Source organism: Monodelphis domestica, chromosome 4, assembly GCF_027887165.1.
Source record: "Monodelphis domestica isolate mMonDom1 chromosome 4, mMonDom1.pri, whole genome shotgun sequence".
Taxonomy (NCBI): Eukaryota; Metazoa; Chordata; class Mammalia; order Didelphimorphia; family Didelphidae; genus Monodelphis; species Monodelphis domestica.
The window spans coordinates 68,153,659-68,178,881 of record NC_077230.1 but is presented as its reverse complement, the minus strand read 5'-3'; the positions used below and the strand labels follow the sequence as shown (position 1 = coordinate 68,178,881).

Genomic DNA, 25,223 nt, shown 5'->3' with positions numbered 1-25,223 from the left:
TAAGTGCCCACTTTACATTCTAAAATCACTCTGGACTTGAACTGAAAATTTTTGTACTTAAGTGGCATGGCCAAGGTTCCAGAAATTTGTGGCTGAAAACTTGTAAGGCCTGGAATTTTCCTCATCCTTGGAACCAATTAAAGACATAGCTCACTTACTATGCACTACATACTTTTTATTCTTGAATGCCAAGCTGCTAAGTAATTTTTATTCTTAAAACTGCTAAAAATACTTTTCAAAAATTTATGATTATCTTGCAAGCATTAGTCACAACCTTCCCTAAGGTACTCCTCCTAAGACAACTTTTCAGTCTTGCAAATACTGTCTCTCCACTACTTTCTGCAGTCACAGATAAATTGGGTAGTAGGATGTATATGTCTTCTTTTTTCACGTTAAGTTCTGGTCTAAATCAGGTAAAAACACACCAGCACTATTAATGCACCTCCCCTACTCAATTGCATTCATCCCCTAGAGATAAGAAGAGCTTCAGAAGCAGATCAGATCCAGAGAAGGTCCTATCCCCTTCCTCTATTCCAGGAGCCTTTAAACTCTTTTGAAGAACTTTATAAATTGCAAGCAATAAGAAGCACCAGAGAAGAAAATACCCATCATTGCTTGCCAGTAGAATTAAGGAGTAGCTTTATGTTCCCTTGGCGCACAGAAGCTTATAGGAAATTCAGAGTTCTGAGAAAGAGGTAGAAAGCTGGAGTCTATGCTTTCTGGGTGGCACATCCTTAATTGCTCAATGCCTACTTACTACGTGCTAAGTATACAAAGGGGCAAAAGATGGTCCCTGCCCTCAGGAGCTTACGATCTATTGGGGAAAGAGACACTTTGCAAACAAAATATATGCAAAGCAAACTACACAAGGTAAATATGAAATGATTAACAGAGGGGAGGAGCTGGAATTAAGAGAGAAGGCTTCCAGTAGGAAGTAAAATTTTAGTTGATATTTAAGAAAGGGAAGGGGAACAGTCGGAGAAAATGCCCAGAGACATGAGACGGAGATTCTTGTTTATGGAACAGACAGGAGGCCAGTGTCAAATGAAAGAGGGGTAAGTCGTGGTAAGTAATCTATAAAGAGACATTGATTTTCCCTTCGCATAAACTCTTAGAGCGAATGCAAAACCTAACCCCAGTAAAGTCCCTTAGCCCCGCCTACCGTCTGCTCAGTATTCACAGAGCTAAGTGGGAGGGACCAAGGTCTACGTCAGCGTCCCCGGAGTGGCGGGGTAGTGCTCCAGGGCACGTGGGCATCACAAGGAAAGGGCGGGGCTCCAGGACTCCGGAGCGGGGCGTGACGTCACCGGAGGTTGATACGTTGCCAGGAGACCGTGGCGCCCGGAGTTAGCCTCGGAGTTGAGCGCGGCCCCACTGGGGTGGTGGTTGGGCCGCTTTAGCCCCGGACTCAGACCGCTCAACTCACCCCCGCCCCCCTCCACGCTCCCCTGCTCTATCCCTCCCTCCACGCTCCCCCACCCCACCCCCGCAGAGATGGCTGTAGCCGCGGCCGTTGTGCCGCCGGTAAGCGTGGAGGACACTGTGCTTCGGGGCCGTGGCGGGGACGCGAGTGGGGAAGGCCTGTACGTGGAACGGGGCCCCGGCGCGGCCTACCACATGTTCGTGGTGATGGAAGACCTGGTGGAGAAGCTAAAGCTCCTGCGCTACGAAGAGGAGATCCTGCGCAGAAACAATTTGAAACCGCTGTCCAGGTAGGACCCTGGGCCGTGGCCACGCCCCCTTCCACACCCCGCGCTGTACTCCTGGTGTTTAGGGCCCAAAGGGTGAAGGGGTCTGGCAGCTCACACACTTTTATCTTGAAGTCTGGATCAGACTCTCCTGTGCTTGCATGACCCAGCTGGGACAGTTTTACCAAAACTGAGGAGTCTTGGGGCATAAGTGAGAGAGAGAGCGTGCAAGAGTTCAAACTGGGTATCTTTCAAAATGTATCATGTTTGCAAGGTACAGTGCAAGTAAAGTCTGGAGAATATATCGTAATGGATATAGACAAAGATCAGAGGACCATACCGTTTATTGCTGTGTATATAATTCTCGAGCCTGTGATCAGAAGAACACTGTGTTCTGCAAGGTCTGAGAAGCAGAGTACTTACTTTTGTTTGGGGGAGAAATTCAGAACCTATTTTTATTTACAGAACAGTGTCTCTTTTATTTTTTAATTTGGTAAAAATAGACAGCTTCTACTCTCTCTTCCAATCAACTTAGTCTAGATTTAGCCAAATAAATTGGTTTCATAAAATTTCTTTCATGACTGATGCTAACATTAATTTTGATTATTTTTGTGTTGCGCAGGTGAACTTGAATTAGAGTTTTATTCAGTGTTGAACTTGTTTTACTTACTATGTAATAAACTCAAATATTTTTTCGGACTCTATCTCAAACACCTTCCTTTATTCTTCATTGATATAATCTAAAATTTAAACTACCTGGTCTTTACCTAAGTCATCTTTCTTCTACAGTTTATTCATAATCTGAAAAGTTGGAGGAAACGAAAAATATGGTTATAATGCTGGTTTTAGTTATAGGTTGAAATACATGTGTGTATGTGTATATATGTAGATATTTATGATATTTACATGTTATTAGAGATTGCTTAGACTTCACTGATTAGTATAACGTGGATCACTTATATTTCAGTTCAACAAATACATAGTTCCTGGGTTTCTTTTATATCATTTATATCACAATACTGTGACCAGTGCATCAGGATCAGGATACTTGAGTGTATATTAAATATGTGTATGGAGACATACTGGGTCTCTTCATTTGAATTTATCAGTTTTGACCAGGAGAGTGGAGGTAGTGGTAACTATAATCTTGGGAGAAGCAGTAGAAGGATATATGAGGTACATGTCTACTTGTATTTATAATGTCATCATCTCTCTTCTTTGCTCTCTTTCTGTTATGGCCATTCACAGGAGGGCTATGTACTGAAAAAAGTCAATAAAAAAACTGAACTGCAACATATATACCATCTTTTGTAAATTAATAATTATGATGATCACAGAGGCAGGAAAGATTCTTGAACTTGAATTATGACTAATATTGTTGCTATCTAGTTGTCTTTTGAAATTATTAAATTTCATGAGATCTCAGATCTGATACTGTTTTTGGTTGGATTTTGAAGTTAGAAAGCTCATTGAATATTTTAGATGTGGAATATGGTATCTTAAGCATTTTAACTTGTGTGATTTATTCAGCATCTTATTAATCTTTATTTAGGTTTCAGATAGACTTCTTTATTTCATATCCTTTCTTCCCTGTACTATAGGCATTATTAGCTGACATGTGTAAGTGATGATTTTCTGATTCTATCATTTGGAAAGATCATGGAGCAGTGAAAAAATGACAGAATTAGGTATCAAGATACTACTAAGTTAGCAAATCCAACTCTGTCAGTAACTAGTTGTATGACTTTTCTTGCCATTTTAAAACAGAATAAATACAATTTAAAAAATTAGCTTGGTCATTTTTTATGCCTCTTTTTCTTCTTTATCTCTCATATGAGAGGATCTCAGCTTTCTTGCAGCTCTAACACTTGTGAGTCTCCCTATTGATAAACATTTAATGTCGATATGATATTGAAATTGATTAAGAAACTATCTTTTTTTAGTTTTTTGTTTGTTTTTAATGTTGCCATTAAAATAAAACATCCTTTTGAAATATCATAGATGTTACTTTTAAACAGATGAAATCTGATTTCTTTTTTTTTCTTCTTTGAAACAGACATTATTTTGCTTTGCCTACCAATCCAGGTGAACAGTTTTACATGTTTTGCACTCTTGCTGCTTGGCTAATTAATAAAGCAGGATGCCCCTTTGAACAACCACAGGAATATGATGACCCCAATGCAACAATATCTAATATATTATCTGAGCTTCGATCATTTGTAAGTGCAAAAGAGTTTGTATTTTCAAATTGAGATCATTTTCCTATTTATGAGTTTTTTAACTTTTTTCAGATGGGATGTACCAAAATAATATCAAAGAATTGTAATTGCATTTAAAGTATTATTAACATAGTTTCTGCTATCTTTAGGTTCCTGAAGCTGTCTTCCAAAAATCGTTCACTTACACTGATATATACTACAGAAATGTGTATATTTTTCTTAATCTTGAAAATTTCTTAATCAGAAAAAAAATGAATTTTTAGTTCACATTTCTGAAAAAAAAAGCTGAAAAACAATGTAATACATTTTGTTGTGGTTCATAATACTTTTATGAAAAATGCTTTTTTTTTAAATAAAAAAAGTTTTTTATTTCTATTCTTCTCCAAGAAAAGGGTAATAGTGGTTCTAATAGACATGGTAAACATAATGCAAGCATTTAATTCTAGAATTTTCTCCATCAGAGAAATTGTAGATTATCTTCATATCTAATTGTAAAAATTGTATCAGAAGCTATATCTACCTACTTCTATGCTTTCCATTATATTCCATCATATAGACCATAGCCTCACTTTTCCTCTTTCACATGACCTTTCCCTCCCTAAACACACAGAGAAAACTGACTTTCCCTTTAACTTACTGTTGATGGTGCTACTACCATCCTCATGGTCACTCAGGCTTGAAATCTCAGGGTCTTCTTTGATTCTCACCTCCATTTTCATTTATATCTTATTTGTCATGTTCTATCAATTCTATCTTCTATCTTTTCAGATCCATCTCATGTCATGAAAGAAATGAGAGTTACTATGAGGTGGAATAGAGAAGTACATTCTGGGAATGGGAGACAGCCATTGCAGACAACCATTCATGTGAAATGAAATATGGGCAGAGACTAGGACAACCTTACTTACTCACAGGGTACAGGAAAATAAATTAAGTATAAGACTAGAAAAGAAAGATGGGTTCAGATGAGGCTGTGGAGAGCTTTGGAAAAAAACCCTCAAATTTATATTTTTGACCAAGAAGCAGTAGAGAGACACTGGAATATTTGGGGTCAAGGTGTGATATGATCAGGTCTATGCTTAAGGAAAATCACTTTGGCAGCTGTGTTGAGAATCGCTTTCAAGTAGAGAAATACTTGATAGAAAAAGAACAATTAGGAAGACAATGGAATAATGCATGCAGAAAGAGAGTAGTAGTGAAATAAGGTATGGTGAGGAGATGAGAAAAGGCAGCTGTGAAAGATATTGTAGCAGTTTTAAAATGGCCATATTAGGACCCTGAGTGAATATGTAAAGTGTGGGAGAATGAAGACTTGAAGAATAACAATAGATGAAATAATAGTGGTGCCTTTGACATAGGGTCGTTCAGTGGAAGAATGAGTTTTTTTGGAAAGATCATGAGTTCTCTTGAATATTTTGGGTTTAGATATAACTTCTAGGGGGCAGCTGGGTAGCTCAGTGGATTGAGAGCCAAGCCTAGAGACGGGGGAGGTCCTAGGTTCAAATCTGGCCTCAGACACTTCCCAGCTGTGTGACCCTGGGCAAGTCACTTGACCCTCATTGCCTAGCCCTTACCACTCTTCTGCTTTGGAGCCAATACACAGTATTGACTCCAAGAAGGAAGGTATGGGTTTAAAAAAAAAAAAGATATAACTTCTGTACATCTAGTTTGAAATATTCAATAGGCCATAGGTGATATAGAACAAAAGAGACAAACCTGAATATATAAATTTGGGAGTCATCTACAGAGAGATAATAATTAAGCCTATGGGGAACTGATGAAGTCACCAAGGGCAATTGTAGAGATATAAGAGAAACTCTAGAATAGAGCTGTGGAACACAGTCACAATTAAGAGGCAAGATGTGGATGATGAGCTAGCAAAGAAAGTTGAGAAAGAACAGTCAGATATGATAAAGATAAATTGGACAGAGTAGTGCCATATAGAACATCCATTCTTGCCTATTCTATTATAATAGCCTCTTTTTTAAAAAATAAAACCTTACCCTCTGTCTTAGAATTGATACTGAGTATTGGTTCTAAGGCAGAAGAGGAGTAAGGGCTAAGCAATTTGGGTTAAGTGACTTTCTCAGGGTCACACTGCCAGGAAGTATCTGAAGTCATATTTAAACCTAGGACTTCCCATTTCCAGTCCTGGCTCTCTACCTATTGAGCCATCTAGTTGCCCCTATATATAGCCTCCTAAGTGGTGTTTCTGCCCCCAGGCTACCAACTCCCTACCTTTGGTGGGTCCAGAAAACTAAATATTGCAATGCTTTCCTTAATGTATGGTCCCTTTAGTTCTATATCACTTTCTCATTATGTGTATGAGGATATAATTGTGCTTCTGTGAGTATTTAAGTTGAAAATGCAGTCCTTCCTCATTCTGAGAGATGTAAATAAATCACATTTATATGTGATTATATTAATGTTACTGTTTTCTTCCCTTATCTATATCGTTGTGTATTAGAAGCTTATTTTCCCTTCTACCTTATAGAATCTAAGTTAGCATTTCACATATAGACTAGAAAGGGAGAAGAAAGGGGAACACCCCTATAAAGTGCCTTGATTTCATGTTTTTACTTCTAAAATCTGTTGGGAAAGTTTTTTCTTATCCAACTAAATTCATAATATCCCAGACCCAGACAGCCCCATCATACCTTGCCTCATGCATTAGCTAACCTTGAGTAAGTTAGGGATCATCCTCATCTCCCTCAATCTGTTACCATGCTTAAAGATACAACAGTACTCTTCTAGACCAGAGGGAGCAGATAACACTGACACCCCAATAATCACCATCCTGAAACCTTGGAAAAGAAAAGTAACAGCTCTTAACACTTATTGGAGATGGGACTTTCCTGGTAAAGCTGGAAAACAACCTTAGGAGTTAGTTCAGTTATTTCCCTGAACTGAACTGCCATACCTTTGGCCAAATCTGAATAGAGATTTGCAAATTTGTAGCATCCCATTCACATCTCTTGCTGAATATAAAATAATATTCCTAAATAAATATCCTTAAAGTACATAAATCTTGGGTGTAGGTTTCTTTTTTCAGTCTCTGGTGTAAACACAGAGTTTTAATCATATATTCATTTATTTGTGGAGACACTTAAACCATGATGAAATTGAAAAGGATAGGAAAAGCTGATTGTATCTTCCTCATTCTCAAGTACCTCAAAGTCTGGGAGCTCTCAGTCCAGTTGCTTCCATGAGTGGTCCTAATTTACCATCCTATCCTTTTATCTTACTTCCATTATAATCTTCCAAATACTTAAGATTGTAGTGGGCCTTAAATGGCAAATAAAATGACCGGTCTTTCTGCCTCTAATTTATCACCTCTTCCATCCTTCATATGGGGATCCTAATCACTCTAATAACATTATTTGTCTTCTCAAAAACTCATTGCCTTTCCATTATCTGCAAATTTATAAATTCCTAATCTTTTCATTTTAAGATCTCCCCTACTCTAACATCATCTTTCTCACTTCATTTCATACTATTCTGTTTCATTTATGCTGTGTTCTACACAGACTGCTTTTTGTATCCTGTTGTCATTGTGTCTCAATTTCTTTGCTCAAACTATTCCTTCTCTCTGGAATGAAATTTCTCTTCCTTCCCAATTCCCTGCCTGTTAAAGCACCTCATCTTTCAAGACCCAGTTCTGTTGACATACCCTCCTTGAAGCATTTTCTAATATTCTTCTCCCTTTCTTGCCTTTTTTTTTTAAGGGGATCTTGGTATATGATTTCAGTGGTAAAGGGAACTCTAGATAAGAAAACCTTACCTACCAATTCAGATCCAGCTAATACTTTACAACTTCTGGTCTTTGTGCTTGGGGGCACTGAGAGGTTGAGCAACCAGCTAAGGATCATATATGAATTAGAAATGGAATTTAAACCCCAATTTTCTTGACTGAGACTATGCCTCCTATAACCTCTATGCTTTGCATCATCCTTTATGTTAGTTAAATGTGTGTGTGGTGGTATTTCATCTCTATAAAATTATAAATCCTCATTGCAGATAGTCAGAATTGTTTTTGTATCCCCGTGCCTAGAATAGATCCTTATGTGTAGTAGGTACTTAATGTTTATTTAATTAAATTGAACTCATCACTTCAATGTTGAGGTTAGAGAGATTCTGTAAAACCAGTTGGCATTATATAGATCAAACAGCAGCCTTATTGATTTTTTTTTTCACTTTTCAACTGATTGTTTTGGCTTTGTATAGGGTGACCTAAGAGAATAATGATTTTCCCTAGTCAGATAGCTCATCAGGAAAAGATGAATTGACTTCTTGCCAAATTTAGGCCATGTTATTTGTGTCTTAGGAAAAAGACGAAGGAAAAAAGATAGACTAGCAACATAATTATTTAAACCACTTTTTAATCTTCTTCCCCTCCCCCCAAATCAAACATATATACACAACATGTCATTTGTCATATCACATTTTGAATACAAATAAGAAAATAATTTGTCTTTATTTTAGGGAAGGTCTGCAGATTTTCCTCCATCAAAGTTAAAGTCAGGTCATGGAGAGCATGTATGCTATGTTCTTGATTGTTTAGCTGAAGAAGCCCTAAAATATGTTGGTTTCAGCTGGAAAAGGTAAGATCACCATAATACTTGTATTTTTATAAGTAGCCTCTTAATCCAAACTGTTCAGAACCTTAAAAATTGATCTCATGAGAAACCCTTCTTGTTGTTTTATTTTATATTGGAAAACACCTCAGCTAATACAGAAGAGGAAAAAAAGTTAATATAGACCTAAAATTTTTAGACTGTTTATGCTAGGTTTAAAATAAAGTGTTAGTTTGCTTTTGGGATCAACTATATAAACTTATTCTGGCTGATGTGTGTGAATTTTACATTTGATTGTTAGAGCAAGGCAGTACATTTAAGGTCATATAGTTGCAATTACTCATTTTTATGTGAATAATAAGTATGGCAAAAAAGGATAGATTAACATTTGAGAAGGTAAATCATTAATTTAATAACTCCCACGTAAGAATTATGAAATCTTAACTGTCATAGATAACAGTCTGAATTAGTCCTGTGGTATAGTAGAAAGAACATTGATCTTGGAGTTACAAGACCTGGGTTCAAGTTCTACCTTTAAAATTTACTAGCTTATATGACTTCGAGCAAGTCACTTAACTTCTGAGTGCCTTAGTTTCCTCATCTGTTAAATGAAGATTGTAAAGTATGACCTACCACAGAGGTAAACCTAAAGTACTACATATTGAGTATACTAAAGTAGTAATATGATGACATATTTTAGCACACAAATTATTTGGAAGTTATGCACAAATACTAACTAATATTATTTTTCATATTCCTGAATGTTACGATTAAGGAAAATTCCAGTGAAAACCACTATTTTGGCTAGTATTTTCTAAATCTCATGACAAAAGTTAGAACAATTTTATAAATTTTTTTTGTTCTTAGAATTTTCCTTATTATTATATGATTTATTTTTATGTATAAATACCACAAACTAAGCTGTCTTCTTTTAGGCCAGTATACCCAGTAGAAGAATTAGAAGAGGAAACAGTTCCAGAAGATGATGCAGAATTAACAGTAAACAAAGTTGAGGAAGAAATTGTGGTATGTGTTTGTTTACATCAGGTTTTTCAATTAATTTTATTATTAATTAGTTCTGAGTTTCTTGCCTCTTGATAAATGTCTTTTGTTCTCTTCTAAAAATAGGGAAGGGAGGGGCAGCTAGGTGGCTCAATTCATAGAGAAGCCTGGCTTGGAGATAGGAGATCCTGTGTTCAAATCTAGCTGTAGATAACTCCCTAGCTGTGTGACCATGGGCAAGTCACTTCATCTCAGTTGCCTAAAACTTACCACTCTTTTGCCTTGGAACCAACACTTAGTAGCACTTCTAAGACAGAAAATAAGGGTTTAAGAAAAGGAATAGTGAAGGGAACAAGCATTTATTAAGTACCTACTATGTGCCAGGCACTGCTGAGGTTACAATGGTGGAAGTTGTCATGTCCTAGAATATAATTTTACATTGACTTTGAAAAGGGGAAAATATTAATTTTAGGTCCAAGTGGCCTGTGTTACTCATAAGAGTAGGCATATACTCTTTGTTTTTTTCACTGATGTTTCCGGGCCCTCCCTGTGCTAGAATCATTCAGTATCTTCTCCTTCATATATTCAGATCTGATTGAAGTTATCTACAGGCTTTCAGGACATTTTCCTCCTTTATCAAGTGGTTTAGCACCAGATTTCTAGTCCTCCTCATTAGGAAAGCCCTTGGCTTTCTGCTCTTCTCTCTGGGTTTTTGTAATACTTCTCTCTTGTTCTCTCCCTTTCTGTTTGAATTTCTTCTCAGTTTCCATTGCTGAGTTCATGTCCCATCTACTAAACATCATTGTACCTCACATACTCTATCCTGGGCCCTTTTGTCTTTCTATATTAGAAGTTATTAACCTGGGACCAATAATCCTAATTTTAAGTAATGTGCTAACTATTTCAATATAATTAGTTTCATTTGTGATTCTTTGTATTTTATTTTATGCTTATTAAAAACCTTATTTCTAATAAGAAAGGCCCATGGTCTTAACTAGAGTTAAAAGGGTCTATGGCAAAAAAGAGACTAAAAGCCCTCTCTACTTACTCTCTCTTGGTTGATCTTATTGGTGCCTATGTATTCAATTATTTATCTCTATTATGATGGCTCCTAAATCTTTATACTCAGGTCTCATCTTTCTCCTGAGCTCCAGTTTGCCCTTTCCAATAGTAATGGATGATCCATAGGTTCCTCAGATACAACATTTCCAAAATTAACTTATCTTCCCCTACCATATTACTACTTTTTCTCTAAATTTCCCTAGTCAGTGGAGTCTTATCACTAACCTTTCATTCACCCAGGTTTATACTTGGAGTTGCCTCTTACTTTTCTTTTTTCTCCTTCTCTCTCAAGTCTCTTCACTCCTCCTGAAATCAAATACCAACTTTTGACTCTACTTCCACCCATTTTCTCACATTTTTCATTCCACCAATCCTGTTTTCTCCAGTTACATGGTTACCACCCTTATTTTGTTTCAAAATAAAGTTTTGTGTTCCCAGCACCTAGAGGAAATGCTTAAATGCCTATTGATTGATAGTTAAACCTTTCATCATCTCTTACTTAGGCCTGCTAATTGGCTTTTATCCTCTCTTCTCTAATACTTTTCCCACATTTTTTTGTCTTCATGCCTTTGCCAAAATAATCTTCCTAAAGCATAGGTCTAAACATGTCACTGCTCTCTTATTGCTGGGGTCAAAGTACAGGCTCCTTTGCTTGGCATTTAAAACTTCATAATCTGGTTTCAGTCTACCCTTATCAACAGGCTTATTTCAGATCATTCCCTATAATATACTCTGTATTTTAGCCAAATACATAAGTCTTGCATGATTCTGTTCTTCTGTCCTAAGACCATAATTTTATTTTTCAGTACCATTTGTGTCTATAACAATACCACCCTTACAGAAATGTTCAGATAAACAAATGTTGGTTAAATGTTCTTGAAGCCTTCGAATAAAAGATCTTATTTAAGTTGCACTACACCTTCTGGGCCTTTGTTCATGCTTAAGATACTATTCATAATGTGAAACTAAAAGACCAGGTTGCTGGTATTTAAATCTATTTTTCTGCAACAAATCAAAATTGTGAGGTCAATGGAGTTACCTTCTCACATAGTCCTTTGCCCAGAACATGAACTAGATTGGGTTGGCAATTTGATTGAATATGGAAAGATATGTGGAATTGGGAGATTGAAATAAATTAGAGAACCGCTTTATTCTGTGTGGAAGTTATTGTGTTCTAAACTAATTAAAATTACCTGTAACTAGTAAAGTACTGTGATAACTGAATATAGAAGTAACAAATCAGGAAATTTCCCACTCGCTAACTTAAAATGAAGATGGGAAAGCCACTTTATTACTGATAACTTATATTTATAAATTTATTTTCACCTAAAAGGATACTCTCTTCTGTATTATAAATTGGAATTTTTAAGGTATATGTACAAGCCTTAGCAAGTCTTTTGAGTCAAATAAAAAAATATAATTCTAAAAATTTTTTCAATCTCTCTATTAAATCAAATTCCTTTTTACTTCTACTTTCCTATTCATTTTTTGCCCTTATGTCAAAGGTTAAGTCTAGTCTTAGTGCTTTAATATTTAATTATAGCAACATAAGGCCTTTTAAAGCAAAAATCACAAAGAGGAGGAGAGAGGAGCACACAAAACATGAGCAGGGTGAATGAATATCATGGGATTCAAAACACAAAATGATTGGTTTACAGAATTGAGGTGCAGAGACTGACATAAATGGTTAGAAGTTTGGTGACTGAACCAATGATAAATCATCTGCTTTCCCACATGACTTAAGAAAAGCTCATTGTTACAGTTCAGGTATGAGATCATGGTCAGACTTTTGGACAGCAAACCAGACATCCTTGAAGGATTGTGGTAACTAAAGATAACAGGCCCAACAACTCCTTTACTTTCACATACAGCCCTCCCAGTATTAGCCACAGGGAATTAGCAGAAGAGATGGATTTCTAAACCTCACCCATTACAGACCAGCTGAATTCTGAACTAACTTTGGAAACAAAGAATCATGACTTAAGCAATTGTAGGAAGTAGACAAGAGCAAAGTTTTAGTCTTCAGCTCAGGCTTGTGATTATTCAGTCTTTTCTAAAACTAAGTTCTGCTAAAAGAGTGGCAGAGTCAAGTTAATTTCCACACTAGGATCCTTAATGACAGTGCATGTTCAGTTTCATACTTACACTCCTCCTTTTCACATTTCTTTACAATATTAATACATTCTTTTCAAAGTCCTATTTACACCTCTTCTCTAGAAGCATTCTTAAGCAGCATTCTCTCCTATGCCTATCTTCATTATTCCCCCTTCATCTCTCACATCTCCCAAAACCATGTATCAAACTTAGAAATTTGGGGGTTGGGGTGTCAAGAGGGCTAAAATTTGGGGGAAGGATTGGACTTGTTTCCATAGGCTTTTAAAAATACAGTTAGAGTAACTGATTGGACTACCTGAGCACGTGACCAGGTTGTAGTAGGAAATTTCTAGTCAATAGATTAGGCAGCCTAAACTCAACTAGGCTGTAAGAAAACCTTAGGTAAATTCTCTGACTCCATTATAAGGAATCAAAGTTGCTTTGAAGAACATCCCATATCAATCTAGAATGATTGTGAAGCCTTTACAATTTAGAAGAATATTGACTTGTTTTAAATTTTTCTAGAAGATCAAGCAATCTCTAGCTAGATAGACATACACAAAAAAAAGGGGGGGGGGAGAAGTTACTTTCTCTTCTTTGGTGTCAAACTTGGTTATTGAAATTATTATAATTATAATTCTTGCATGTGTGTGTTTTTGTTGTTGTTTTGATTTTTTATCATTGTGTAGATTGTTTTTCTGGTACTGCTTATTCTGTTTCACTAACATAACTTTTCTTGTGTCTCTGTGTTCTCAACCTTTGGTTACAGTATTACATTCACACACTAAAGTTTATTTAACTTTCCATAATTGATAGGCATCTACTTTGTTTCTAATCTTTTGCTACCATTAAAACAAAAGTACTAACCTTAACATTTTGGTGTATATATAGGGTTTTTCCTTTCTTTGGCCTTCTTGGGGAGTCACAGAGGAATTTCTGGGTCAAAGGATGTGGGCAAAATTTAGTTACTTTTTTAGCTTAATTGCAATTACTTTCCAAATTGGTTAAAGAATTTCACAGCTCTACTATGAATACATCTGTATTGACTCTTTTTCCATAGTCCTTCAACATTTATTAATAGAATCTTTTTTCATATTTGTCACTTTACTGTGTGTGAGATGAAAGCTTGGAGTTGTTTTGATTGCTATGTCTCCTATTAGTCATTTAGAGCAATCTTTTATATAATTTTTAATAGTTCACAATTTTTTTGACAAACGTTTGTTTTCAAAAGTTAGATCATTTGACCACATCAGGATGGAATGGTTCTTAGACATATATTTATATTCATTCGCTATATTATATCTTGGATATCAAAAACCCTTTTCAGAGATATTTGATGCAAATTTATTTTACAAATTAACAGCTTTCTTCTTTATCATAATTAACTTTGTTCATACAAAAGCTTTTAAATTTTAATCAAAATTATCTATTTTTGTTGATTTTATCCCTTGTTTATTTAAGAAGTTTCTCTGTAGGGGATATGCAGGTGACTCAGTAGTTTGAGAATCAGCCTAGAGACCAGAGATCCTAGGTTCAAATCTGGCCTCAGACACTTCCTGGCTGTGTGATCCTGGGCAAGTCACTTAACCCCCATTTCCTAGCCTTTACCACTCTTCTACCTTGGAACCAATCCACAGTATTGAGTCTAAGACAGAAGGTAAAGGTTTTTTTTTAAAAAAGGCTTTCTAGCTAGTCATACCTATGAAAGTTAAGTAATTTGGTTCTCATATATTTTCATTTTTTCCATGTCCTTGCTATTCAGGTTGTATGGGTTTATAATTTATTGTGGTATATGGCATTAGATACTGGTCTAAATTCAGTTCCTGCCAGATTTTTTTTATATTTTTCCCTGGGGTTCTTATCAAACAGGGAATATTACCCCTAAATAGTGGATTTATCATTACTGTATTATTGAGTTCAAATGTTTCTGATTCTTCTTTACTCAACCTATTCTACTAATATACTTTTCTGTTTTATAACCTTATAACCAATTCCAGAAAAAGTTTGATGATTATTCCTTTATAATATATCTTCACATTCTATGTTTATAAAACATCATTGCCTCTGTTAATTTGTATGGTAACTGTCCTAAATCTTGCTGCCCTATAAATAGCTTCAAATGTCTAAGAAACCTCTCATTTCTAGGACTAACATTAACATAGATCTTTTCTGTTTCTTAATCAATCATAAGATTGAGTCCCAATAAATTTCCCTCTCCATTCATTTTGGTTCCATCATATGTCTAGTAGCTATTTCTCTTTTTTAAAAAGAAATATCAACTTACATGTCAAGGATTTGTTGTTTTGTCAATGTAGATTAAACACATCTCAATCTTAATAAATGAATTCACGTGTTACTATGACCCCAAAAAATTAATTATCTAGCAGTCTACCCACAGATAAAGAAGAATCTCTGAACTTTACTAGGATGGTTCCTAGAAGACAAGCATTAATTCTGTCACCAATAAATACTACCTTTAACATAGTATGTAACTTCATGCACAACCTCTATAGATTTGTCTTTTTGTTGCCCCACAATAGTTTTAGAATAAGCCTAACAATATTTTGTTTGTTTTTTCACAATATTTTTAAATAATATTTTTAAATCATGATTTCTGATAACAATGTATTGAAGAAATTTTTTTCTTTTCCAAGGAAGAGGAGACTGACAATGAAGAAAACTTTATTGATCTCAATGTTTTAAAGGCACAGACCTACCGATTGGTGAGTTCTATCTAATACTGATTCTTGAACAAAAAACATTAGGCATTTTAGCTTTAAATCACTATTCATATTTTGGTATAAGTTGAAATGAATAGAACTGGATATTTTGTCCTTTGAGCACTTTGTTTAAAAGTTTTTTTATTTTCACATACCTAAAAATATAATTATAATAAAAATGAATTAAAATTATAACTTATTTATCTTAGTTAAATCCAGTTAACATGTTACAGTAGAAAGAAGGCTCTGCTCTTTAGTGGTTCTTTGGCCATGTGTAAGCATTTAACTCTTCTGAGCAGTCTGTTCCATCCCCTTTTAAATAAGGGTGATGGTAATTATTTTGTTTACTTCATAGGATTGTTGTGAGAAAATCTAAGTACTATATAAATATGAGTTTGCTTTTACTACTAAGGGCCAAATAAGCAGTAATACTATCTCTAGGGTTCATTTGACATTATCAAATGCTACTTTGTATCATTAATATTATTTTTATTTAAATTATTTAGAATATTTTTCCATGGTTATAAGATTCCTGTTCTTTCCCTTTCCTCTTCCTCCCCTCTCCCAGAGCTGAAAAGCAATTCCACAGGATTATACATGTCATTATACAAAACCTTTTTCCATATTATTCATATTTGTAATAGTATTCTTCTGAAGCCAAAATCCTAGGCATATATTCATCAAACCATATAATCAGTCATATGTTTTTCTTCTGTTTTATGCTTCAACAGTTCTTTCTCTGGATGGGGATAGCATTCTTCCTCATAAGTCCTTCTAGATTGTCCTGGGTCTTTACCATTGTAGAGATAATTTTAGGGTTGTGACTTAAAATCTAAATTAATTGGTCGCCAGGGAAAAAATCCCAAATAAAATACCCAAGTCAGTCTGGAAATTTATGGTAATTTTAATTAATATAGAGGGAAGGATTTAAGGAGAAAGAGGGAAGAGGGTATAGGATTTCTCCCGCCTGGCCTGTGCCAGGGGGGAGTTCAAGATCTCCGCCACTAGGTCTAGGCTTCTAAAAGCATGAAGTTTGGAAAGTAAAGGAGGGAAAACTCAGCCAGAAACTCACCACTGAACCAGACAATAGCTGAAGCCATGCCAAGATGCCAAAAGGCCTAGCACGTTGCCACCAGCTGCCAAAGGTACCAGAGAGGGGAAGTGACATGAAATATATAGACCTTTTATACTCTTGTGTCCCTTCCTCTCAATTTTCACATCTATCAATCACATCAGAGGCTTTTTTCCAGGACTGCCCATTCTTTAGTTCTCATCTTCTTTGATTAGATTATGTCTTTTTATTTTTTTATTTTTATTTTTTTCATTTTTTAAATTGTTCTTTTTATTTATTTTTTTAACATTATTTTATTTGGTTATTTCCAAACATTATTCATTGGAAACAAAGATCATTTTTTTCTTCCCTCCCCCCACACTTCCACTACCTCTCCCATAGCCCACGCGCAATTCCACTGGATATCACGTGTGTTCTTGATTCAAACCCATTTCCATGTTGTTGGTATTTGCATCAGAATGTTCATTTAGTCTCTCCTCAGTAGTATCCCCTTCCCCCCTGTAGTCAAGCAGTTGCTTTTCCTCTGTGTTTTTACTCCCACCGTTTATCCTCTGCTTGTGGATAGTGTTTTTTAGATCCCTGCAGATTGTTCAGGGACATTGCACTGACACTAATGGAAAAGTACATTATCTTTGATTGTACCACAGTGTATCAGTCTCTTTGTACAATGTTTTCCTGGTTCTGCTCCTTTCGCTCTGCATCACTTCCTGGAGGTTTTTCCAGTCTCCATGGAATTCCTCCACTTTATTATTCCTCTTAGCACAATAGTATTCCATCACCAACATATACCACAATTTGTTCAGCCATTCCACAATTGAAGGGCAGCCCCTCATTTTCCAATTTTTGGCCACCACAAAGAGTGCAGCTATGAATATTCTTGTACAAGTCTTTTTCCTTATTGTCTCTTTGGGGTATAAACCCAGCAGTGCTATGGCTGGATCAAAGGGCAGACAGTCTTTTAGCGCCCTTTGGTTATAGTTCCAAATTGCCCTCCAGAATGGTTGGATCAATTTACAACTATTATTAGTTATTAGTGCCCCTACTTTGCCACATCCCCTCCAGCATTCATTACTTTCCATAGCTGTTATGTTAGCCAATGTGCTAGGTGTGAGGTGATATCTCAGAGTTGTTTTGATTTGCATCTCTCTGATTATAAGAGATGTAGAGCACTTTTTCATGTGCTTATTAATAGTTTTGATTTCTTTGGCTGAGAACTGCATGTTCATGTCCCTTGCCCATTTATCAATTGGAGAATGGCTTGATTTTTTGTACAATTGATTTAGCTCTTTGTAAATTTGAGTAATTAAATCTTTGTCAGAGGTTTTTATGAAGATTGTTTCCCAATTTGTTGCTACCCTTCTGATTTTAGTTACATTGGTTTTGTTTGTACAAAAACTTTTTAATTTGATGTAGTCAAAATTATTTATTTTACATTTTGTGACTCTTTCTAAGTCTTGCTTGGTTTTAAAATCTTTCCCTTCCCAAAGGTCTGATATGTATACTATTCTGTGTTCACCTAATTTACTTATAGTTTCCTTCTTTATGTTCAAGTCATTCACCCATTCTGAATTTATCTTGGTGTAGGGTGTGAGGTGTTGATCTAAATCTAATCTCTCCCACACTGTCTTCCAATTTTCCCAGCAGTTTTTATCAAATAATGGATTTTTGTCCCAAAAGCTGGGGTCTTTGGGTTTGTCATAAACTGTCTTGCTGAGATTATTTACGCCAAGTCTATTCCACTGATCCTTCTTTCTGTCTCTTAGTCAGTACCAAATTGTTTTGATAACCACTGCTTTATATTATAGTTTGAGATCTGGGACTGCAAGTCCTCCTTCCTTTGCATTTTTTTCATGATTTCCCTGGATATCCTTGATCTTTTGTTCTTCCAAATGAACTTAGTTATGGTTTTTTCTAATTCAGTAAAGAAGTTTTTTGGTAGTTCAATGGGTATGGCACTAAATAAGTAAATTAGTTTGGGTAGGATTGTCATTTTTATTGTGTTAGCTCATCCCACCCATGAGCAATCAATGTTTTTCCAAATGTTTAGATCTAGTTTTAACTGTGTGGAAAGTGTTTTGTAGTTGTGTTCATATATTTCCTGTGTTTGTCTCGGCAGATAGATTCCTAAGTATTTTATATTGTCTAGGGTGATTTTAAATAGTATTTTGCTTTCTAATTCTTGCTGCTGAAATGAGTTAGAGATATATAGAAATGCTGATGACTTATGCGGGTTTATTTTGTATCCTACAACTTTGCTAAAGTTGTTGATTATTTCGAGTAACTTTTTGGTTGATTCTCTAGGATTCCTTAAGTAAACCATCATATCATCTGCAAAGAGTAATAGCTTGGTCTCCTCATTGCCAATTTTAATACCTTCAATTTCTTTTTCTTCTCTAATTGCTATTGCTAGTGTTTCTAGTACAATGTTGAATAATAGAGGTGATAATGGGCATCCTTGTTTTACTCCTGATCTTATTGGAAAGGCTTCTAATTTATCCCCATTGCACATGATGTTTGCTGATGGCTTTAGATATATACTGTTTATTATTTTTAGGAAAGGCCCTTCTATTCCTATACTTTCTAGTGTTTTCAATAGGAATGGGTGTTGTATTTTATCAAAGTCTTTTTCTGCATCTATTGAGATAATCATGTGATTTTTGTCAGTTTGCTTGTTAATATGGTCAATTATGTGGATGGTTTTCCTAATATTGAACCATCCTTGCATTCCTGGTATGAATCCTGCCTGGTCATAGTGGATGGCCCTTGTGATGAATTGCTGGAGTCTTTTTGCTAGTATCCTAATTTAAGATTTTTGCGTCTATATTCATTAGGGAGATTGGTCTATAGTTTTCTTTCTCTGTTTTTGACCTGCCTGGCTTTGGAATCAGTACCATGTTTGTGTCGTAGAATGAATTTGGTAGAAATCCTTCTTGGCTTATTCTGTCAAATAGTTTGTTTAATATTGGGATTAGTTGTTCTTTGAATGTTTGATAGAATTCATTTGTGAATCCATCTGGACCTGGGGATTTTTTCTTAGGGAGTTCTTTAATGGCTTGTTAAATTTCTTTTTCTGAAATGGGATTGTTAAGGTAATTTATTTCTTCCTCTTTTAGTCTAGGCAATTTATATTTTTGTAAGTATTCATCCATATCACCTAGATTGCCATATTTGTTGCCATTATTGGGCATAGTAGTTTTTAATGATTGTCTTAATTTCCTCTTCATTAGAGGTGAGGTCTCCTCTTTCATCTTGAATACTGTCAATTTGGTGTATTTCTTTCCTTTTTTTAATTAGATTGACTAGTACTTTGTCTATTTTATTTGTTTTTTCAAAGTACCAGCTTCTAGTCTTATTTATTAAATCAATAGTTTTTTGACTAGATTATGTCTTTTGAGTTACTTAACACTTCTTTGTTAGGTTCACTTTTTGTTAGTTATTTAACCTTTTTTTGTGATTAATTTAACCTTTATAGTTACTTAACACCTTTTTGTATTAAATCTTAAAATAAACTTAGCTTAAAGTTCTAGCTTCACTATAAAGTAAGAACTAAGTACCTTTGTTGTTCAATCAGGAGATTACAACTTTATTTACTCCATAAAGAAAGATATAAGTAGGGTGGAGTAATCTAAATTTCACAACATCGCTACTTTTAAGAAGTCCATTACATTTGTTTCTGCCACAGTGTATCAGTCTCTGTGTACCATTAATATTAGTAAATGTAAACATCTTATTTACTAAAATTCTCAAAGGTGGAGACTTTATTTTATACTTCTGTGTTATCTCTATAGTGCCCTCTATAATGAATAAATTTTTATTGATGGTTGACAAACTAGAAAGAAATTCCAGGCTTTTTTATAGACAGACTCAATGCTATACTTTTGAATAGTTGTTCGACTGGTTAGCTTGGTAGCTATGGTAAAGAAACTTCACTCCCTATTGTGAATTTTCCTCTCTTTGACATTTGCCTTCCTCTTCAACCCATATTAACCAGGATTGTCATTTTACCATTCCATTCTTTCTCCCTGGCCAATTCCTGGATGTCCAGGGCAAAGTGTTAAGTGGTTTTTGGTATTAGTGAGAGGGAGGAGGAAAAGGGACAGGTTTTCTGACCCCAGGTCTAATGTTCTTCCCATTATCTGATGAGAAAACAAGAGGGAAACAAGCCAATACACCAATATCTGGGACCTGCAAAAGGAAGTGTTAGAATCTGCTGTGGGTCTAGCAAGATATAATAATGAACACACTTGTCTTTCAAACATTTGACTAGAAGTGTGCCTCTCAGTTCAGAGAAAGGGAGGAAGTTAAAAGTGGGAACTATTAAAAAAAAAGAGAGAGAATGCATGAAACCTAATAGTGCATGAAGAAAAAAATGATAAAATCTAGGTGTCTTGAAAGCAGGCTGATCTTAGAAAGAACACTGTCTGAGATAACAGAGACTAGTTTAAAATCCGGCCTTTTCTGCTTATCCTAGTGACCTTGGGCAAGTCATTTGACCTCCCTGCATCTCAATTTCCTCATGTATAAAAAGAGAAATTTGGATTAGATGGCCTTTGAGGTCCCATCCAGTACTAAATATATATTCCTTTGACGACTGACAAAAACAGTATTATGCACACAGACTAGCATGAAAGATTTATGATTACTAAGGCTATACCCAATACAAGCTTATGGAAGAATATTTTGCACGAAGACACTATAAATCTATATTAAGTGAAAATGGGAAACCAAAGATGTGTTGGGCATGTTCCACTGGCAGTCCTCTTACCTGGGGAGACAGTTAGCCCAAGTGAAATAAAACTATCTTTGTATCTTGAGCAATTGCTCAGGAAGAGAAGTAAGTTTCATTTAATTATATAGCAAAAAGAAAAAAATAAGAAAGAAATAACTGTAGGAACAGAGCTTATGACTTTAGAAAAAATTCCAGTCATCCCTACTCTTAAATGAAAGATGTTCCCTGATAACTGATTTGTTCTTGGTAACTCTTAATGTGGGAGAAGTGCTAACATCATGGTGATGAGAGAGGGAAGGAGAGAGGGAGAGAGGGAGAGAGAGAGAGAGAGGGAGAGGGAGAGGGAGAGGGAGAGGGAGAGGGAGAGGGAGAAGGAGAGGGAGGAGAGAGAATCATCTGAGTGTATTGCTTTCAAAAATTCAAGGGGCAAGGGACCTGGAGCCTGAAGAGAGGAAGAACAGAATAAGAGGAGTATTTTTTTAAGTTTATAAAATTTAATAAATAAGCCTTTATTTGTTAAAAGTATTTTATTTTGTCACTAATGGTTTTTATGGACCATTACAGATTGGGAGATATTGATCTTTCCAGAGCCATATGCTTAGTAATAGGACAGGGATCACCAAAGCAACATCTGAAACAGTCATTCACATGAGAACAGATAGTCAAAGAATATTATACCTATGTCCTCAATCTTCCCAAAATTAAAACACAAAAGAGTTATTGGGGAATGGGTCACTAGGGAGTAATACCAGAAAGAGTCCTATTCCAATATCCAATATTCCAATACCATATTCCAATATGAAAGCCCTATTCCTGTTCCTCTTATCCCACTGGGCCCCTTTTTACTCCTCACCCCCATCATTCATTCACCATTCCCTGCCCTCTTCAAACTGGGACTTTGACCTACTCCCAGTTGAGGGGTCAGGAGAAATGTATCACATTCCAAGTTAGGACTCTTCCTTTTTTTTTTTACCATAAACAAACATTGTTAAACTATTGATTGGGTTCTATTGTACTAATTATAGTACAGAACGACTATATTTTTATTTATATAATTTAATTTTAATTTTTTTCCATGGTTACATGATTCTTGTTTTTGATCTCCCCTCTCCCCTCTCCGCCCCCTAGAGTTGACAAGCAATTTCACTGGGTTATACATATATTATCACTCAAATCCTTTTCCCATATTACTCATTTTTGCAATAGAATAGTCTTTTAAAACCAAAACTCCACTTGTTTTCTTCTGGATTTCTACTCCCACAATTCTTTCTCTAGACGTGGACAGCATTCTTTCTCATAAGGCCCTCAAGAATTGTCCTGGGTCATCGCATTGCTTTTTTAGTAGCAGAGTCAATCACATTTGATCATCCAACAATGTTTCAGTTACTGTGTACAGTGTTCTCCTGGTTCAGCTCATTTCATTCTGCATCAGTTTATGTAGGTCTTTCTAGTTCTTCCAGAAATCAAGCAGTTCATCATTCCTTATAGCACAATTGAAACCTTTTAATTTAATAAACTTTTTTAGTATCGTATGGGTTAAATCAGCATTTGTGGGTTATCTTGGGAATGTAGCCACCATTTCATTTAATTACTTCCCTTGCCAGATTATGAGCTCCTAGGTCATAGGAAATACATCTTTTTGTATTTCCCTAAGTACATGGAAAATACTTTGTACATAGTAAAGACTCAGAAAACATTTGTTGAACTTAAGATGAAATAACAGACCACTGAATAATGGGAATTCAACCAGAGGTATGCTAGAGCCAGCTCAAACTGGCTTAATAGTTTAGTTTTCAGAATGAGCATTTATAAGTTGGAAATCAGTAAATATTTATCTCCGATATTGAGAAATGCTGCAAATCAAAGCTCAATTATTTTATTTATTGTATGGGTTTAAGAAATGATGGAGAATGTTAACAATGTAGATTGAACTTTAAAGTGTCATGAACTTTTTTTTTTCCCCAGAGAACCAATTGTTAAATGTTTACCAGCAAACCACTGAATGGAACTGTTAACTTAGCATTTAAATCCAAACAAGTCCGGAAATTCTGAATTAAAATCTGACAAGTTACAATGTCATTAACTTCCATTTCCCATTTGAATGCATTATTACATTGACATGTTTTACACAATATTTTTCCTTGGTGATCCTGGAATGTGAGTAAAAGGAGTATAGGATAGAGATGATGCATTTAGTTATAAAAAAGAAAAAAGTAGTTTAGATGAAAGTATAGATGATTATTAGAAAGAAGAAAATGTGCTTCTTCATAATTTTATATCAGATATTAAAGTCTTATGACTTTTTCCTTGAGAAAAAAATAACCAGTTGTGAGACACAAATAGCACCTTCCCCATCCTGATTTACCACTAGTTTGTGTCCTGGCTAGAACTTTCTCTATCTTATCCCAGTTGCATAGAATAGGTAATTTTTTTTTTTACTTTCTGACTTTGTAAAATCCTCTAAGTATGAAATTCCATTGACTCAGGTTGTATAATAAATATCCTCAACAGATAAGACTATGATTGCTTTGCCACAAGCGGAAAAAGCCTAGAATGCCAGGTGTTTGTGGATGGTCAGCCATCAAGTACTAATGAGGCAGAAAGCTCTTTCGTTTTTGAAAAATCTGGCGAGCTCACGATGTTGCCCACTAAAGCCATCTGCCTGAGACAGCTGTGTGTCTGACTGCATCTTAGGATTGCACAGGTTGCGCTTTCACAACAGGATTGCTATTTGGGTTTGTCTCATTATAGATTTCAGATTTTATGATTCAACACAGAGGTCTTGAAAGGTAGAAGAGATTATTTTAGTAAAAATGAATAAAGTGGGACCTTTACCGAGGCAAGAAATATGAAACTTTAAAGAAAATGCAATCCTGTGTTATGTATAAAACCATCAAATGTGTTCACTTTGAAGTTATTTATATGCTTGCTATTTGGAAGTGTATTCCAGTAGAAACAGTGTTAGGAATGGTGCCCAGATCCTTGTATCCAAAACCCAAATCTACTGAGAAACCACTAGTAGAACAGAGGCTTTGGTGATTGGGTATCTCTGGTGGTATTGATAAGAGAGGGTTTAGGCTGCATAAATGTGAGAATGAAGGCTGGGCTAGGGCTGAGGGAGATAGTGTGGTAGTGTCTGTTCATATGTAACAGTATCACATTGGCACACTGCATTTTCTTTCTCTAGTTAAAAAAAGTAAGGAAGCTGTGCATGCTCTAAATGCTATTTTTAAATGCCCATCACTTCATTTCAAAACATTTTTTCAAACATGTCATAGACACTATTCTTCATTGAAATGCTAAATTTGAGATTTTAGAAACGAAATCCTTAGTTATACAGAATAAAACTAAGCATCTCAAAAGGTTTGAACACAATTGGCTTTTAATTGCTTAGCAAAAAATTTCATTGTACCAAGAATGTGAAATTTCAGTTTGAAAAGCAAAAGCTGTAAGAAAATGAAAGTATGGGCTTAGAATGGAAATGTTTTAGCTTTAATGTTACTAGTACAAGTTTGTAATAATATGGCAGTCAAAAAGGAAACATTATGTAGTTTTTTTTTTTTGTTAATTTGAAAACCATTCTTTTACACTTTTTTCCATATATGTTTATAATTCTCTATGGTAGAATAAAGACTATGGCTGAATTGTTTTTAGTTCTCCAACTTTTCCCTCATTCCTAGAACCTAAACATCTGGAAATGGACATATATATATGGAAAAGTGGAGAGAAAAGTCTGTCTCCTCTGCTTTTAGGAGGAAAAATGATTCTTGCACTCTTCATTGGAAAGAACAGAGTTAAACCCAATCTGTTCATGTAGTTTTAGATTTTCTTTACTCAAAATAGGATGGATTCTCACTTTCATCTGAGTAGTACAACTGTGGAATTGGAAAAGGCAGAAAGAAGAATTTTTCAATGTTCCTTCTAGTTGAGAGAAATTTGGAGGTGCTTCCTAGCACGAGGATAAATAACATTCTATTTTGTCACATGGCAAATAAAACCTTGTGGAGGTAACAGTTTGGTGATGATACCTTACATAAAAGGATATTACATTTTGTGTCCTCCA

General features: G+C 35.3%; 1 protein-coding gene across 1 annotated transcript in view; it reads left to right on the top strand.

Annotated features, from left to right (window-relative positions):
- The first annotated feature begins 700 nt into the window (after positions 1 to 700).
- The window catches only part of IFT57 (intraflagellar transport 57), an 84,876-nt gene continuing 60,353 nt past the window's right edge, over positions 701 to 25,223 (top strand). Inside the window, exons 1-5 of the mRNA XM_001362089.5 lie at positions 701 to 1,712; positions 3,745 to 3,907; positions 8,390 to 8,508; positions 9,417 to 9,507; positions 15,294 to 15,362. Of these exons, the coding sequence (XP_001362126.1) occupies positions 1,495 to 1,712; positions 3,745 to 3,907; positions 8,390 to 8,508; positions 9,417 to 9,507; positions 15,294 to 15,362 (660 nt within the window). The 5' untranslated portion in view covers positions 701 to 1,494. The remainder of the gene's footprint in view (positions 1,713 to 3,744; positions 3,908 to 8,389; positions 8,509 to 9,416; positions 9,508 to 15,293; positions 15,363 to 25,223) is intronic.